Source organism: Stegodyphus dumicola, chromosome 7 (genome assembly GCF_044657685.1).
Source record: "Stegodyphus dumicola isolate Sdum_Otavi_A_Nest chromosome 7, ASM4465768v1".
Classification (NCBI taxonomy): domain Eukaryota; kingdom Metazoa; phylum Arthropoda; class Arachnida; order Araneae; family Eresidae; genus Stegodyphus; species Stegodyphus dumicola.
Genome location: NC_140774.1, coordinates 139,449,182 through 139,467,457, shown reverse-complemented (window position 1 = coordinate 139,467,457; position 18,276 = coordinate 139,449,182). Strand labels below are relative to the sequence as shown.

At 35.4% G+C, this 18,276-nt stretch overlaps 1 protein-coding gene across 2 annotated transcripts in view; it reads right to left on the bottom strand.

The window, feature by feature from the left end:
• The window catches only part of LOC118187039 (zinc metalloproteinase nas-4-like), a 68,758-nt gene that overhangs the window by 3,017 nt on the left and 47,465 nt on the right, over positions 1-18,276 (bottom strand). For both annotated transcript variants that reach the window (XM_085820864.1, XM_035357223.2), the window contains exon 8: positions 4,654-4,816. In XM_085820864.1, the coding sequence (XP_085676990.1) occupies positions 4,674-4,816 (143 nt within the window). In that variant the 3' untranslated portion in view covers positions 4,654-4,673. The remainder of the gene's footprint in view (positions 1-4,653; positions 4,817-18,276) is intronic.

Here is an 18,276-nt window from a genome sequence, read left to right as displayed (position 1 = left end):
TTATTATAAAAACAAAGCAAAATGACTGTTTATTACAGGAATACTACAAATAAAAAGAGATTCTATAGTACTGCCCTGTTGGGAAATCTCTAGCATGAATACGTGATACGACCATGGACTTTATAAGAGATAGACCAACCCGGTGGGCGGGGCGCGCGTCACCTATATGTCGGCAAGAAAGAGTAGGGACGATCTGATGTGATACGTTGTATAGTGATGAGATTATGAAAGCCACAGTTTTTTCCAAATAGAATTTAATATATCTCATTAAAGCACTTTTTACTGCATTTCGCGCATTTTTTCACACATAATTCTTGTACAAACATCTTACTTTGGTAAAACGGTAAAAACTCTAAGCACAAAATTTATTAACTTAATTTTGCGTAAAAATTAAGTAAAATTAAATACGATTGATAGTACGCGATGCTTTGAAATAAATAAGGTAAAATTAAACAAAATCTGATAATTTCTTTTTAATTTAATGAGCATTTTCAGGCAGTGATTTTCCAAACTGTAATAACATTACAAAACGATCATACTTATTTGATTAAAGGATCATTAAATTATTAACATTAAAGTGGATTAGTTATTTTAATAATTCATAAAATTCGGAGCATAAAATTTTCTGAGCGTAATGAAGGGAGAAAAAAGATAAAATAAAATCTAGAAGCACTCAGATTTTATATTACGCCCAAAAAGAACCTTTTTTAAACTTTTGTCTGTTACCTATATTTATTGAATATCGTGTTCTTCCCCCGTAAATCACGTACCTTTTGAAAACAGCATATGTTTAAAATTTCCGCACTGGAGATAAAACTGTTATTTTCCGTACAGTGCTCGCTCTGAACTCGTTGAGTTTGTTAATCAAAAATTCATTAAAGTTTTACAATATAGGAAATAGATTAAAACAAATTCGATATTTGGCCGTCCAGATGCCCATGTTCGGGTGGAGGATTACATTATTCAAATTTGATGGCTCTAGATACTGTCGTTTTTGTCACAGTGCGAGAAACATGCATGTATTCATGCAGATTCTTCATTATTTAATTTCTTTACATATAATACAGGGCGATAATATTTGGTAACAACAATTTGCAAGGAGACACGGACATTTATAGTAAAACAGCGAAAAATGCCGCTTCGAAACTAACAGCCTTTCTTGGATACCGCCCCTTTGGGCTAATAAATTAAATTAACAGTAAATAAAAAAAAATGTTATGCAGAACTAAAAATAAATTTAAAAAATAATCACTATAAAATACAAGCAAAATTAATTATTACGGTTAAATACAATTTTAATATTAGAATTAAATGTATAAAAATTATTAAGGAGTCAAAAGTGTTTATCACTATGATGTATTATGAAATATAATTGAAATAAAATTCCTTTATAGAAATTGTGCTATAATAATATATAATTTTAAAAAAGCAGCACAATTTAGAATTTTAAACAAAACTTTCAAAAATTCGTTTTTAAGTATTTTTAACTTATTTACACCAATAAAAAGCATAAAAATTGCAAGAGAAAATTGCTTGTTTGAAATCTTCTATTAGTTCAGATTTAAAATATTATTTTCTAAAAGAAGTAGTTACAAATTTCATACAGCATAGGAAAAGCTAAAAAAATATCCAGTCCTGAAAGGATGCAACATCTTTATAATTATTTGGAACGTTAATTATGCTTGATAAATACGCTAAATTTTTAAAAATCAAACTCAATTTCAAAAATAAAGATATGTAGAAATTCTAATTTGTGAAATGAGGCGCTACAACCAGCTTTTTCTTGACAATTATACACGCTGCAATAGGCAACCAATGTTAAATTTCTACAAGTCGTCCCTACTCCTCCGGAAGTGATCAAGGTGACAGGCGGCAACGCCTCAGACGAGGGAGAAAACTCGTTTGGGTTAGTCTATTTCTATAAAGTCCATGGATACGACACGAAAAGTCATTGAAGTATACAGTTCCCGTGTGCATGCGTAGCCACTGAGGGAAGGGTTTCGAAAATGGACTAATGAGCTGCTATTGCTCTTGTGAAGCTAAATCTTCGTGCATGTGAAAATATGTTGTTTATGCTAATTCAGAAGTCAAACAACAATATGTTGTTTATGTTTTAATTTGCATTTGCTTCGCAGTTATAAATATATGGCGTAATAGTAGAAAATCTCGTAGTGCTTTCGTTTCCTGAGTTTCATTAATCGCTGACATTTCACTTTCGCGATTTCTATCACGCATTAATATTAGGATTGATGTTCACGGTATATTATGTGGATTAAAATAATTCAAGTGTATATTTTTTTTAATTGAGATGAAAATGACTGAAAGTGTTACAATGAATCTAGTGTTTTCTTATTTCAGTGGCTTGCATTCTTTTGGTTTTGAAGTGTAAGAATTCAGAATACATATGATCTGATTATATCCATTATTAACATTAAAAATTATATGTGAATAAATTGAATATACTTGTTGTGAATACGATAAATTCACTCTGTTTGATGAGTATTTCTTGTGTAGACAGTACATTTAACAGTGAGCAGTTATTAAATATGAAATAACACACTAAATGTATACGAATGCAAATTAGTAAAGGTCACTTTGAATAAAATTCTGCATTGGTTATTATTATAGAAAATCTTTTTCACATAGACTGCAATAAAAAGTGCTGACTTCTATTTACATATATAATTGGTGTAAATATTTTTCTTATAGCATAGTTTTATGTAAAGATTGCATTTGGGCTCAGATGTTTATCACATATTTCTTCCTTCATCTTATTTACCACATATTAAGCAATATTTCACATCGATATTTTTGCTAAGTATCCATGTAGTGTTTATCTAACACTACTTGTTTATTACTAAGTATCCATGTTTAGTATCCAATATGTGTTTGTATTTATTTCAACCAGGTAGTGAAATCTTCATAATTTCCTATAATTGATTTAACTTCGCAATGAAAAGTTTCAGAAGCAATCGACGATGCTTTAGTTATTTTGTACAGAAAATTGCGTGGCAGAATATTTTCAATTATCTTGCTTAAATCTTAAAGCACGCAAAAGGTCATGTGACATGAAAAGAAATTTTACTGGCTGCTCATTGGTCCGTCCTAGAAGCCACTCCCTCGGTGGCTACACAGATGTGCACTTGTGAAATATGCTTCCCGTGTTCTTTCTATGTCATCTTACTCAACAGCTGCTGTAAGCGCGTCTCTAGTTCGACCAAAGTCCTAAATTGTGACAACTTGTATCGTGCTAGGGGTATCATGGTACCGTGGAACAATATTAGAGTTGACTGCGTGCCATACGCTACAGTACCCCCATACTATCACTCCAACTGTGAGAGTAGTATGTCGTTGTAAAGCGAAGGCTGGATTGGGGAGTTACTACGGACTTTCCCACACGTACATATTTGTAGTTGCCAGTCCCATCGAGCACGACCCCAGTCCAATTCCATCGAACACGACGCCAGTCCAATTCCATCGAGTACAGCACCAATCCAAACAGAGGCGACGGCAGACAGATGTCATTAGCAGCTCACGCAATGGGCGCCGGGATACCAAATTTCTTTCAGCCACAGATCTCACGATGGTACGGACAGACACAAGGTCCGTAACTGAAAATGCTTCGTATGTCCAGAAGACAGACATTAATGCAGTTGCCACTGTGTGTGTGTGTGCATGTCGTGTAATTTGACGGTCCTCTCGGTTGTTGGTGTGTAGAGGACGTCCTGAGGCACCGCGTATGAGACCTTTCTCTCGTCCACTGGCCCTAAAAACGTAATAACTGTATAAATGGCGGGCTGCTCACCAGCGAGCTGGTCACCCAATTTCCATCATTCTTGCTTTCGATCGAGGTGTAACGGCCGCTCTGTTAAAAACACTTTCCTCTACAACAGATAAAGTACAGCGAAAATGCTCTGCGTACCCGTTTTAGGGAATGAATAGTTTAATGTCCTCTAGTTGAATGACGTAACGCACTTCACTCTGTGTTTCTGGTAATCTGCATATCTGCTTGACATGTATTTTCATTCGTTGTTTGCTTACAATCCGGCAATTACTTCTTGGTGCGCAATTGTTATGGCACTCAATGTTAAAGAAATCCAAATGGAATGCTGAAAAAAATTATGTGGAATTTGTCTTCACAAATACTCATACTGCATCTAGCCACACAATTAAAATCCCTAATTTAAAAGACATAAAACTTAAATTTAATATCATAATTATTACTTTTATTTACCTTCATGTTACACATACAGTAAAATTCAACAGGAGCAATTTTTATCAAATATTTTTACACTAAATAATATCTAGTATCATATTCTAAATTAAAGTATTCAAATGCTTCTTAAAAATTATATATGTTAAGAAAAGTCTTTTTCAAAGTTTAATTGCGTGAAATACAACTAAATTAGTTATCGATTATTTTTATAAACTGAAAATTTTAATTATATTTATTATTAATTTTAATTAAATTATAAATTAAACTGAAAAAAAGGGAGATCTTTTTTATTACTCTGAATCTTAAATAAAAATGCAATATACTCTTAGCAAACATGAAGTTGATTTAAGGATTTGATTAACTTCGGAAAATACTCAGAAACCGGTAAAAAAAAATTCAAAATTATCATTATTAATACCACAAAAGCATTTTCTTACTTTCTTAAGTCGCTTATCATTTAAAACAGCTTTAGTAGCTTTCTAAACAGATATTTGAAAGATTTTCCAATTTCCAGGAAGTGATGCATTAACATTCTCAGTATTTCTGAACTGAAAGCCCTTATTTTTTTCAACTGTTTTCGATCCGTCTTCAACGGCTTAACTGAAAACAAATTAAACAATTTTAGGAAAATTTACAAAAAGCTAAAACTGAATAAACTAGAAGAGTAAATATGAATATAATTTTATCAGAAATAAATTAAAATTAGTAAATATTTGTCCAGACTTTGTGTTCTCAATCTTTTAAAAATTTGTGCCGCAACTATAAGACTGAAAAATATATTTATATAAGACTATATATAAGACTGAAAAATATAAAAGCGTTTTCCGATTACATTTCGCTCCATTTTACATTCATTTAAATCTGTCGCGTAAAAGTTGTACCACAAAAATAATGTATACATATTACAGTTTACAAACCCCGGTCTAAGTATTGGTATCAAATTTGACAATTGTTACTCACTAGTTGATAATTACTCAGTTAAACTATGCTACTCGCTAAACATATTGCGCTCAAGCAGTAGATATTACACTGACTACCAATAAGTATTTGGACACCTATGCAAATGACGATATCTGCGGTCCTAAGGTATTTCATGGACTCCGCCTGGAAAAAATCGTGTAGGAAACAGCATCGGCTTTAGTCGCATGCAAGATGCCTCGCACTTCGGAGCTCTCTGATTTCGAGAAAGGTATAATTATAGGGTATCACAAATGTGGCCGATCCTTAAGGGACATATCTAGCGATCGGAAGTACGCAAAATCGACAGTGGCCTATGTGTTTAAAAAGTCGAAGGTGAGCGGTGATTGTCGGAATGTGCCCCGAGTCGGCAGACCAGCGAAACTAGGAGATAGAGACCGACGAGTGCTGTCCAGAGAAATTCGGAAGAACCGCACCCAACCGATGGCCCTCATCCTCAAGGAGTTTCAACAGGAATCCGGGAGTATTGTTTCAAGGAATACCATCCGTAAGGAAACACATCTGCTTGGTTTTCATGGTCGTGCTGCTGCCCATAAGCCTTTGATCCCATAAGTCCCATAAGTCCAACCGCGCTGCTCGGTTAATGTGGTGCAAAGCACATCGAAATTGGACCGTAGATCAGTGGAAACGGATTCTTTGGAGTGACGAATCAAGGTTCACCCTTTACCGTTCGGATGGCAGGGTCTGGGTCTGGCGTCTACCTGGAGAACGTCTCCTGACAGAATGCATTGTGCCAACAGTCAAGTCGGGGGAGGTGGAATTATGGTCTGGGGGTTTTTCTCCTGGTATGGGCTGGGATCCTTGGTCCCCAATCATGGTAAGCTCAACTCCGATGCCTACTGCACAATTTTGGATGACAATGTGCTTCCTACGTTGTGGCAGTTTTACGGGTTGGACCCCTGTTACTTTCAGGACGACAATGTCAGTTGTCTTGTTTCGACGTTAACCAAGGCTTGGTATGATGCCAATGGAGTTCATCGAATGGACTGGCTTACCCAGAGTCCAGACCTGAACCCTATCGAGAACCTCTGGGACGAGTTGCATCGCCGAATTCAGGGGTGCACTACCCGTGCAAAATCGGTGAAGGAACTTGTATGTCTTCTCCAAGCCGAGTGGAAGAAAATACCACTAGCTGTCATACAAAGACTTGTGGAAAGTATGCCCCGGAGGGTCCGCGCTGTAATTACCTCTCATGGACGCTCTACCAACTATTGATTTTGAATAAAGTTAGTTTTTCTTTTCTATCGCAGGTGTCCAAATACTTATTGGTAGTCAGTGTATTTTCCTGAAGTGGCAAAGCTTCCTGTTTTGAAAAAAACTTGAATTCTGAGCTTCTTAGAGAAGCAGAAAGCAACATTTGTATCCAGATGTTAAGACGAAAATTTTTATGCATTAATATGAACGTGATGAAAATGTTCAGGCAGCTCAGTTTTCAGGCATAGATGTTAGATGAATATTTTTTATATGCGACTTCAATAATCATTTCAGTAAGCAGTTGCTTAAAGTTACATTCTAAATTTCAGCTTCGCGCTGTAAGTGAAGATTGTGTATTTAAACGTAAATACGTATTTCTAGTCCGGTGCTTAGTTTTAAACTGGTTTTAAAAAATCTGCATAAGTTTTAAGCAGTCCTGTTAAAATTAAAGGACAATATTTTAATTTAATCGCTAAGAACCCTTCTTTTAGTGTGCAAATCATATAATGACAAACTTCTATATGAGTCTAAGTCAGCTAATAAATTAACTGCTAATTAAACTTGAATAAAAAAACGTAAGATTACATTTTACAGAGCTTGCAAAATTGGAGAGAAAGTTACACACTTAACCCATGCTCCTGCATTTCTTATCAACGTGGAGAAACGTGGAAACTTAAAAGATTTAATTTCTGAATTCATAAATCAGAAGTGCAAAATCATACAAGTTTTATCCAGCGTTTTAAAACTAAGATTTGTTTGTATCATCCATTTTAGGTCACTACAATATGTTCAGTTTCTCAAAAATACCCATCTATCGGCGTGGGTTTTGTAAGAAAATTTTTGAGGATAATTTTTTTTATATAGTGAAATTAAAAAACAGTATTTTAGATTTTCTAGAAAATTTAAAGCATAAGAAGAAATTTCATGATTTAAGTCCAGGAAATAAATACTTTGAGCAGGAAATAAATGAAATCAGTTAATATGATATTTTCAGGATCTTTTTCTTGATAAGAAAACATGCGTCAAATAAATTTTTACAGAAACACATATACACCAACAAGATACGACCCAACAGCGGCCGCGCAGTAAAGTTACTACACATTGTTACTACGGCTAGGGGTTCGAATCCGGACGAACGCGCTGGTTGTATAGGAATTTTGATGGTATTCCCCATGTGTAACGTCTGTATCGAGTTTTCCTTAGACAGTCCTCCACGAAAGCATCCCTCACCTTTGGCAAATAGCGCTTGGGTGCTTTGCATAATCATTTAAATCAAATCAACTTTAATCAAATTACTTCGAGTAACAAAGTAAAGTGCGGTAATAATCGTGCTTTGTTTTATACTTATGTGGATTCATGTGGAGATACCGAAAAAAGACAAAAACACATTTGAACAAAGTTTAGTCAATGTTGTTGTCCGTAAAGTGTTTATAAATAAAATGCGTTCTTCTTATTTCCCATACTAACGTTCGTATTTTCAAAGTCAATGTTGTCAATAAATATTTTTCTCAGTATGTCATTCTATTTTAGTCCTTTTAGATACTTTTTTGTTATATATTTTAGTCCTTTTTAATTTTTAATTTTTCCATTAGATGTATGTTTCTCAATATGTCATTCTATTTCCATCATTTAAAATTTGTTAGCTGAAATAACGAACTCAAGAGAGATACTACTTATTTTTATGAAAACGTTTTGTTCTACAACGAACGAGATTCTTTTCATAAGCTTTTATTAAGTTAAACTTAAGTTGTTTCACTAGTGTCAGAATTTGGTCATCAATTTTTAATCTACTTTCCAATATGATATCTAGCTAAGATTTCGTATATTCGTTGTTTGTCGATGACAATGCAATTATTGTGGAGCAATTTTTTTAAAATTTGATTTAGATTCCTTTTATTTAGTGTTTTAACGATTTTTACTGTAACAAACAAAATTCGAATAGAAAGGAACAAAATCTTTTAAATAAAATTTGTTACAAATTCATTTCTTAATTTGCAGCGAATTTTCAAAAATTGCTCCATTTTTACCGATTATTTGACATCTATGATTCAAAAATCTCCACATCCAAAAATACATCGAATATAAATTTTTGAAATTTTCACAGAATATAAAACACTTCGCTTTCTTTTAAAACAAGAATTATAAAAAAAACTATTAGTTGGGCGATTTTCTATATTTATTTAAAAATTGCAATCTCAAAGGAAAGTTTGAAAAATCTGTTTTTCTGGCTATCAAATCACTTACATATTCCTTTTAAAGTTGTGATATCATTATGTCACATGGTTTTCATCGCTTCTATACAGATAACTTTGCATTCACTATCTCAAAAACAACGCAACTTAAGGATTGATTAACATTTAATTCCACTAATTAAAAAAAAAATTCCGAAAGCTTTCAGATTTTATATTACCGATAATATTTGGTGGCAACAATTTGAAAAGTAAAACGAGCATTTAAAGTTTTCAAGGCAAAATGCCAAAACGCAAACAATAGCCCTTTTGGGCTAACGTCCTTTGGGCTGAAAAAAGTAGAAGATAAAATACAATAAAAAAAAGGTTTAATACAACAAGCTTGTTATGTAGTAGAGCAGAAACAATTTTACTTTACACCTGACTGCCACTGGCTCCGACATAGCAATGTGAATACTCACCATCTAAAATTTTAAAACACCATTCCAGAATTTTAAATGTTTATTTAATAGAATTCTATTCATATATTTGCAAATTATACACTATAAACACAATAACAAAATTTTAAACTTATCTGCACCAGCGTGAATAAGCCTGGCATAATATTCTGAACTCGACGCAACTTAATAGGTAAAATACCGCAAATTCAAACACAAGGGTTTCATCCTTTTCAACGCAGCTAATTTTCTAAATATATTTTACTAATAACCGCAGAGGGGCAGCGGATTCCATTTCATTCACCCAAAACTCAAATTTTGTAACGCAATAGTATCGCAAAAGACGCAAAAAAACATCGACTCAAAATCAAAATTAAAAAATCTATAGAATATCATCCGCTGTTGCCATTCCAGCACTGCCAAGTTTTTCTTCCTGCAGCTGCTGCCAGACTTATCCTCGCTGTATGATGAGAGGTACAACATCCTCCCACCCTGATTTTCTCAAAATCAGACATTGCATAAAATTTTCTAACATTACGAATAAAATAAAACAGTACTACGTATTAGTTTAAAAAACACATAAAAGAAACTCGGTAACATACAATATATATGACAGATCATACTAAAATGAGATCAATAAAGAATAAACTTCTAATTAAAGTCATTGCTAAAGAAAAGAGGATATAAGTCCAAAACGTCTATATTGTACGTTATGTCTAAGAGCATGTCCTTGGGTTTAAGAGTCTACCGTATCTAGATCTGTTTTCAGTTGCCAGAGTTAGCACAGGATCCCTGGTAGTTGAAACTTCTAGTGGATACAGTTTTTTGATTGGTCTTACCAAATATCCACTGCTTGTTTTTACCTGTACCACTCTGGTAGCCCCATCTATACTACTGAATATTTTTACAATTTTGCCCATTGGCCACATTACACGTTTTTTATTGTCTAATTCTATGAGGACTACGTCCCCCTTCTTTAGGTTTTGACATGAAGCGCTTGCCTTCTGCACCAGTTGAGCCAGATATTCCTTGCGGAAGCGACTTCTCAGTTCTTGTCTCAACGTATTGCAGTAATTTACAAGCACATTCCGTTTCTGGGAATCGATGTAATCCAGATCTGCTACCCCCACTTGTTTTATGTCTTGCAAAAACAGAGAAGGTGTCAGAGGTACGAGCTCTTCCGAATCATCATAGATGTACGTTAAAGGACGGTTGTTTAATGTGGATTCAACATCACACAGGACGGTCAGTAACTCCTCGAAATTCACCGACGATCTCCCTAGAATTCGCACGAGAAGAGTCTTGGTGCAACGAACTAAGCGCTCCCACCATTCCCCCACCACGCAGCCGTAGGGGGTGAATTTTCATTTTATTGAAAAACACTCGTTTTCTGTGATTTTTCTCCAATCCAAGCATCTCAGAGCATTGTCTGCTCCGGTAAAATTGGTTCCGTCATCTGACACGGTCGCAGGACGGCCTCGTCTGGCAATGAACCGTCTCAGAGCCTATAGAAACGTTTCGGTACTCAGAGAGGTGATAGGCTCCAGGTGAATTGCCCGGTATATGGCGCAGGTGAACAAGACGATCCAAGGTTTACTCTTTGGTCTCAGAAGTAAAGGTCCACAAAAATCGACTCCAGTTCTTTCAAAGACTGCCGAATCTCTTATTCTGTCAAGGGATAACTGGATCGGAGGGGTAGATAAAGCCTTAGCGGTAAATCTCCTACATACTACACGTCGATTTACGCAAGATCTTATATTATTTTTCGACGAAATGATCCAGTATCGCTCTCTTAACTTAGCAGCTAATATCTGCACTCTCGCATGACAGTTCTTTTCATGATACTCTCTTATGAGGCATTCAGTTATATAATGCTTGGAGGGAAGCAACAGGGGATAAAGGAAGCAGAATTCATCATCACGTTCAATGATTTTAGTTTTAACTCTGAGAACTCCGTCGTTGTCTCTCACTACCAACAATCCATGGACGGAATCTCCTTTCTCTTGAAAGTGCTTCCTTTGCTCTAAACTCCACAAAAATGTTTCGGCGTTAGTTTTTTTCTTCTACTGTTAAGGTATCCGAAGAATACGAGGGCTTCTTTAGGAGTTTATTGGTAAAACGTAGAACCCAGCAGAATACTCGAACTATTTTAGAAAAACTCGAAAAACGTTTGTACCACTCAGAATCTTCTAATTTTATACTCAAATTGACAATCTCTCCCTTTTTAATTTCTTCTAGAACAGAATTTTCGTCTGGAGTAAACTCAAAGTCTGGCCATTCCTTCGGAGAGCTTTTCAAAAATTCGGGGCCTTCCCACCAATTGCATTGCCGCAAATGTTCAGACGTACAGCCACGAGATGCCACATCTGCCGGATTCAGTTTCCCAGGGATATGTCTCCAACATTCCTGCTTCGAGAGTTTCCGAATCTCCTTTACTCTATTATTCACAAATACTCCCCAGTTTCCCTCTCGTTGTATCCAGCTAAGAACCACAGTAGCGTCTGTCCAGTAACATATCGGGACATCTAGTAAGCACAGGGTTTCAACAGTATACATTGCCAAGCGTTCACCTAGAACACAGACTAGAAACTCCAAACGCAGAATAGTTATTTTCTTTAAGGGCAATACGCGAGATTTTGCTATGACAAATTTCACGAAAACTTTGTCTTCTTCCTTACTTCATAAGTAAATGACAGTTGCATAAGTGGCTTGACTGGCATCGCAAAAGACGTGTAGAGTCCATGAGTCCTTAATTCCATGACCCATGCGACGAGGTAATTTAAGACGGGAAAGACTAGGCAACCTTTCGTACCATCTCTCAAATCTTGTTTGAAGTTCATCTGGTAATGGCTTATCCCAGTTCGATTTTGTTGCCCAAGCCTCTTGAAGAATTAATTTCGCAGGTAATATGACGGGCACAAAGAAACCTAGCAGGTCAAAAACAGCATGGATTAGAGACAATAGTCTCCTTTTTGTTAAGTCTCTTTTAACGATTTCTCCTTGGACGGATATTGTAAGGCTGTCATCTCATCGGTCCCACTGCAAGCCTAGAGCTGCGGAGACTGGATCACTATCTTCAGCTGCTAGCTCTTGATCACCATATTCATTAAAAGTCCCCATTCGAAGATCCATTTTGGCTTCTGCCATAATAGTAATCGACTGGCTCATAGAAACCTTTAGCTCTTCGTTATAATTGACTGACATGACACAATTGTCAACATAAATGATTTGGCAAGTTTATTCGCAATAGCTTTGAATTCAGGTGAACGTGGAACAAATGAAATGAAATCACAGCTGCCAATAAATAGGGGTTACTAGTTTGCCCAAAAACAACCCTCTTGTGACGAAACACTTAAATTCTATTATTTACCCACCACAAAAACTTTATGTAATTTTGATCCTCACGCTCTACCTCAATCTGTAAAAAGGCCCACCTAATATCGGATGTTACATCAATTGCCTTTTCCCTAAACCGCATTAAAATAGCTGAGGTTTCTTCTACAAGGTTTGGACCTTTTATCAAGTAATCATTTAGCGAAAGCGAACCAACGACTTTGCTCGACGCATCGAATACAGGCCTAATCTTGGTAGTGAGGCTACCTAATTTTATTACTGGATGGTGTGGTAAATAATGCCCTGCGCCATTCTTTACTGATTTGGGGACAATTTCTATGACAACTTCCGATAGCCATTCGTTAAATATTGTACTATACTCATCAAATTTATTTAATTTTCTCAATTTTCTCGTAGTATCAAAGAGCCTCTTTCCTGCAATATGCTAGTTAGAGGGAATATCAGGAGGGAATTTTAGAGCCCAAGGTAAACTCACGCAATATCTACCATCTCCGGTTTTGCGAAGGCCCCTAAGAAACTGCTCTTTCGCTGCTTGATCTTCTGCGACCCTGGAAATGCTTTGCGCATCATCTGCAATGCCGATAGTTTCTAACTTCCACATAAAGGAAGGTTCCATGTCTTTAATAAGAAGATTAGTTACTAACATAGATGGGGGACCCTCAAAACTTTGGATAATCGTTCTTTTCGATTCCCCGCACAGCGTCCATCCCAGTTTATTATTTATGACTGTCAAACCACCCTCAAGCTGAATTACTTCACCAGTAAGTATTTGCACATAAATATCTCTCCCTATGAGGATTTCTATTTCCGGATGACCCTCACCGACATCTGAAATCCAAATTCTGTGTCTTTTTAATTCCTTCAATAACGGTCCTTTACGTATGCGTGGTATGCCTCCACAAATGGTGTTTTGATCCAGAAAACTAAATTGGTACACTTTGTTTTTCCCAACCGGGCTTAGACCTATAGAATATCTCTTGTGAATTTTTGACTCAGTCCTTGTTCCGCCAAATAACGCGCGAGTTAAAGTCTGAAAGGAAGTTCTTTTCAGATTTAAAGCTTCAACTGTGAATTTTAAAACGTAAGATCGTTGGGATCCACAACCCAAGAGGCACCTGACCACCTTCTTTACAGTGCTACTACTATTTCAACCATTAACGTCATAAGAGTGACTTCATTCATACATAAGGGAGAAGACATTGTACTTTGTACCATTACTGACTCGTTTCGGTTTTCCTTATTGTCAGCATTGTTTTGTGATACCTCCGGGCATAAAATTACAGGGTGAGATCGCCTACACAAATAGCATTGAATAAACTGTGGACACTTCTTCGCAAAATGCCCTGGTTTAAGATAGCGGAGGCAACATTTTAATTCCCTTAATTTGTCTAACCTTTCCTTTAAGCTCATCGATCGAGCTGTAAAACATTCTTTGCTTTCCTGAGATTTTCCGCAAAAAACACATTTTTGTTCTTTGGCAGCAACTAGACTTGCTGCGCTAGCGATTGGTTTTTTTTGGTCTTAACTTTTACATCTTTAGAATGTTCATTGCGCGAAGTAGAATAAATTTCAAATCCAGACCTGACTAGTTTAACTCTCTGCTCTCCTTCGACCTCTTTACGTAAAAATTCCAGGAGATTTGTGAGACGTCATTCTTCTTTACCGAACAAAACGCTTCTCTGCCACACTCGAAGCATCTCAGCAGACAGACAAGACTCGACCATGGGATATAACCAGGAAACATTAGTATCCAGGGCTAAGCCTAAAGACTCTAGAGATCAGAGATGGGATTCGATTTTGTCAAACAGTGACACTAGCGGCGACCGATCCTTCCCTTGTAAGCGTACATTTTGGATAATTAATTTTAACAATTGCCTTACATATATCTCAGTTAAAATTTCCTTGTTTCCAAAACGCTCCTCAAACGCAGAAATGGCTTTCGGGTAATTTTCAGCCGTTAAAGTATAACTATCTATTAACTCACTAGCCCGAGTTCCGGGTGATTGAGTTAAATAATGGAATTTGTCAACGTCATTAAGCTCCTTATCCTCATGGATCTTTTTAAATTGACCCCAAAATGTAAGGTAACTTAATAATTGTCAATCGAATTTTTTAATTTGAATTTTCGGCAACTTGTACCGTTTTTCATTAGAAGCACTTATGCTACTATGTTAGAACTCGTATTGACACTACGGTCAACCGCTTTATCTATATTCTATTTCACCCGACGATTAAGCGTGATAAACTCATTTGAATATTCTTCGCAGCCTATGACCTCTGTTTCCAGATCATCTTCAGCGGCTTTTCCCTTAATCATTGAATCTAGTATTTCTGAATCGCAAGATCTCAACTTAGCAATTATCATCTGCAACTTAAAAATTTTGTCTTTCAATCCATCTCTATCCGCTTGAACTCTTTACAAAGTTCGGTTTTTAGAATCTTAGCCGTCCTAGTAAAGGCACTGAGTGCCGTTGCACGCTTTTTCTTCAACATATCAACATCCATTTTATCTTTAAATGCAGACCCACTTAAAACTCAAAATCTGTAATGTTATCATCAATCCGACAAATCCTCAAAATTGTCTTTACTCAGCAATTCCAAAAATATAACTCAATATAATAAAAATAAATAACAATATGTCATAACCTTCATAATACAGCAAAACAAAATTATTTTTAATATCTCAGCAGAAGATTTAACGCATAACCTTTTCTACGTTTACACTGCAGACGATTTAACACATAGCATTTCGATTGAAAATTGAAACTACTTCGAATACAAATACGAAATTCAACACTGCAGACAATAAAACGCATTACGTTTCCAAATAACACTTAAATTAATATTTACTTCTACAATAATATAATATAGCAAACACAATACTTTCTCAACTATATTAATATAATAATCCCAACACATTCGAATCAGGATCGCAATCCTGGCTGGCTCGCCAATTTGTTATGTCGTGGAGTAAAAACAATTTTATTTTACACCCGACTGCCACTGGCTCCGACATAGCAATGTGAATACTCTACATCTAAAATTTTAAAACACTATTCCATAATTTTAAATGTTTATTTAATAGAATTCTATTCATATATTTGCAAGTTATACACTATAAACACAATAAAAAAAATTTAAACTTATCTGCACTAGCGTGAATAAGCCTGGCATAACATTCTGAACTCGACGCAACTTCAGGAGATAAAATACCGCAAATTCAAACACAAGGGTTTCATCCTTTTCAACGCAGCTAATTTTCTAAACATATTTTATAATATTCGCAGCGGGGCAGCGTATTCCATTTCATACACCCAAAACTCAAATTTTGTAACGCAGTAGTATCGCAAAAGACGCAAAAAAACATCAACTCAAAATCAAAATTAAAAAATCTATAATCTATAGAATATCATCCGCTGTTGCCATTCCAGCACTGCCAAGTTTTTCTTCCTGCAGCTGTTGCCAGACTTATCCTCGCTGTATGATGAGAGGTACAACAAAGCTTTTATTAAAAATGGATATCATAATTAAGGAACACAAAAGAGAAAAAAGTATCATTAAGTTTTATGCAAACAGAGGATTCAAAAGATCTTTTTTACAAAATTAATTTATAATTTTATTTCATGAAAAATAAAAGCGTGAGGTACATTTGATAGTAATAAATGAATTCTTAAAATTTTAATAGGTAATAATTTATGTATTATAATCAAGAGCGCCCCAAGCTTTAGTTATTTGTGATATATAATTGTAGATTAATTTTTAAGACAATTTTGAATTGAAAGATAATTCAAAAGGGAACTGTTTAATCTCCTGTTTTCACAAAACTGTGTGATAAATTCTTTCTTTATTTTTGAGTTCATTATTTACCCTATCCATTTTAAACAACAGTTTATTTTATGAAAACTCTTTTAATTGTACTTTATTTTATTTAAACTTGATTTCAAATGCTGACACATTATAAATATTTTTCCTTTCTCAGAGAAAACTGAAGAACTCATTTTTTCAATAAAACTCTATTTATGAGTTTTATTCATGCATTTAATTGCTTTATTAAAACACTTCTCATCGTAAGCATGCATCATGAATATTATTTAAATTATTTTTATTAAGGGCAGAAACTAAACGTAGTAATTTTTAATAAACTGAGCTGAGAGATCTGTAGCTGAGAGCTATTCTTCAGTAATTTTGAAACTGTGAGCGATATGCTTGCTGACTCAAAATGGCGTCGAATTTAGACTCCGTCCATTTAACTACAGTACTATGACTAGTAAACAACGCTTTTGCCACGAGAAATTGCTGTAAGCAATAAGCGAGAGAATGTAAGCAGTCATGTAATTAGGAAACTAGGAAAATTAAGGAGACGTATCTTTCATTTAGAAGTTTATTCAACCGTAAGTAGAAAATGTTACGATGCAAGTTCCTGTTACTAATTTGAAGCATTTAATCAATACAGACATCTGAGATTCAGGTATGCAAATACCCAAATTTCAACTGAAAGCAGGAAATCTAATATGAGCAGGAAAATCTTGAAGTTTTCAGTTACGGATAATTGACTTCAACGTTTGAATATCAAATTTATTAAATTTAAGTTTGCTTATTCAACTTGAATAAATAACTTGGTCATTTTTATCTATCAAATTATAATACAAGCATGCAGGATAATTAAAAATCATCTGGTAGGAACGTAAAAGCTGGAAGAGGATACTGAAATAAGCAAATTTTATTATGAAGTTCGTCTGCCGCAATGTTACTTCGTAATGTTGAGGTCATGGGACGTTCTTGCGCGGACGGTAAAAGTGTTCGGCTGATGTAAATTGTTATTCCCCGTGCGGTTTTCGAGAAGTATGCATCACTACACAAACTCGAAGCTCACCGATGTGAATTTTATTTATGAGGATGGAGTCAGAAACGGAACATCTGTTTGAAGGAGGAACTCAGAAATTGTACTCTTTGAGAAGCTGCTCCGTTCCATCTGAAGCCTCATAGATACCATGGATAACGGCGAGCTTCTTGTTAATGTGTAATTCTTGTTAATGAGACATTAGGTTATTTCGAAGCCGGAGAGAGGAAAAATTAGCAACGCCTTTGCCGAGAATCGAACCACGGACCTCTGGAATACGCGCCCAGCGTGCTAACCACTACACTAAGAAGGCATGCTAAGAAGGAGGGAGATACCTTATATAATCCCCCTTTTAAAGGCCGTCTGGGGTTTGAGGGGACCCAGTCGCAAATCTTGATTGTGGAGAATCATCATCCACCACCCTTTTAGTTCGGGCGCAACTGTAGAGACATTAGTTTTTTTAAAAGCAGAAGTAAAAAATGAGCAACGCCTTCGCCGGGAATCAAACCACGGATTTCTGGAATACACGCCCAGTGTGCTGACCACTACAATTCGAAGGCATCCTAAGGCGGGAGAAATACCTTATAAATGTAGTGATGTCTACCTAGCGTTGGCTGATATACTAATTCTTACTTTACTTATACTAATTCTTATTTTACTTTTGACATTTGCGTAAGCCTTCTTTCATTAACATATATATATATATGTTAATATATATATGTTTTCCCATACCCTTAGCTCAAATGATTATAAATGCTAGTAGATTATTGTAGCTTCATGCAAGTAAATTTCCATAGTTAAATTTATTTTGTGTATTTAGTGTATTCATATATACTATTTTCTAAATTGCGCATCAATTGACTAGACGTTTTGATTGAGGCTTATAAGGTATTTTCTCCCTCCTTTCTGCATGCTTTCTTGGTATAATCGTTAGAGGTCTAGGTTTGAGTCCCGACGAGAACATTGCTCATTTTTTACGTCTCCAGCATTAAAATGACTTAATGAACTCTGCAGTAGCTCCCGAACTAAAAGGTGGTGGGTGATGATTCTTCACCTATGATTTGGCGA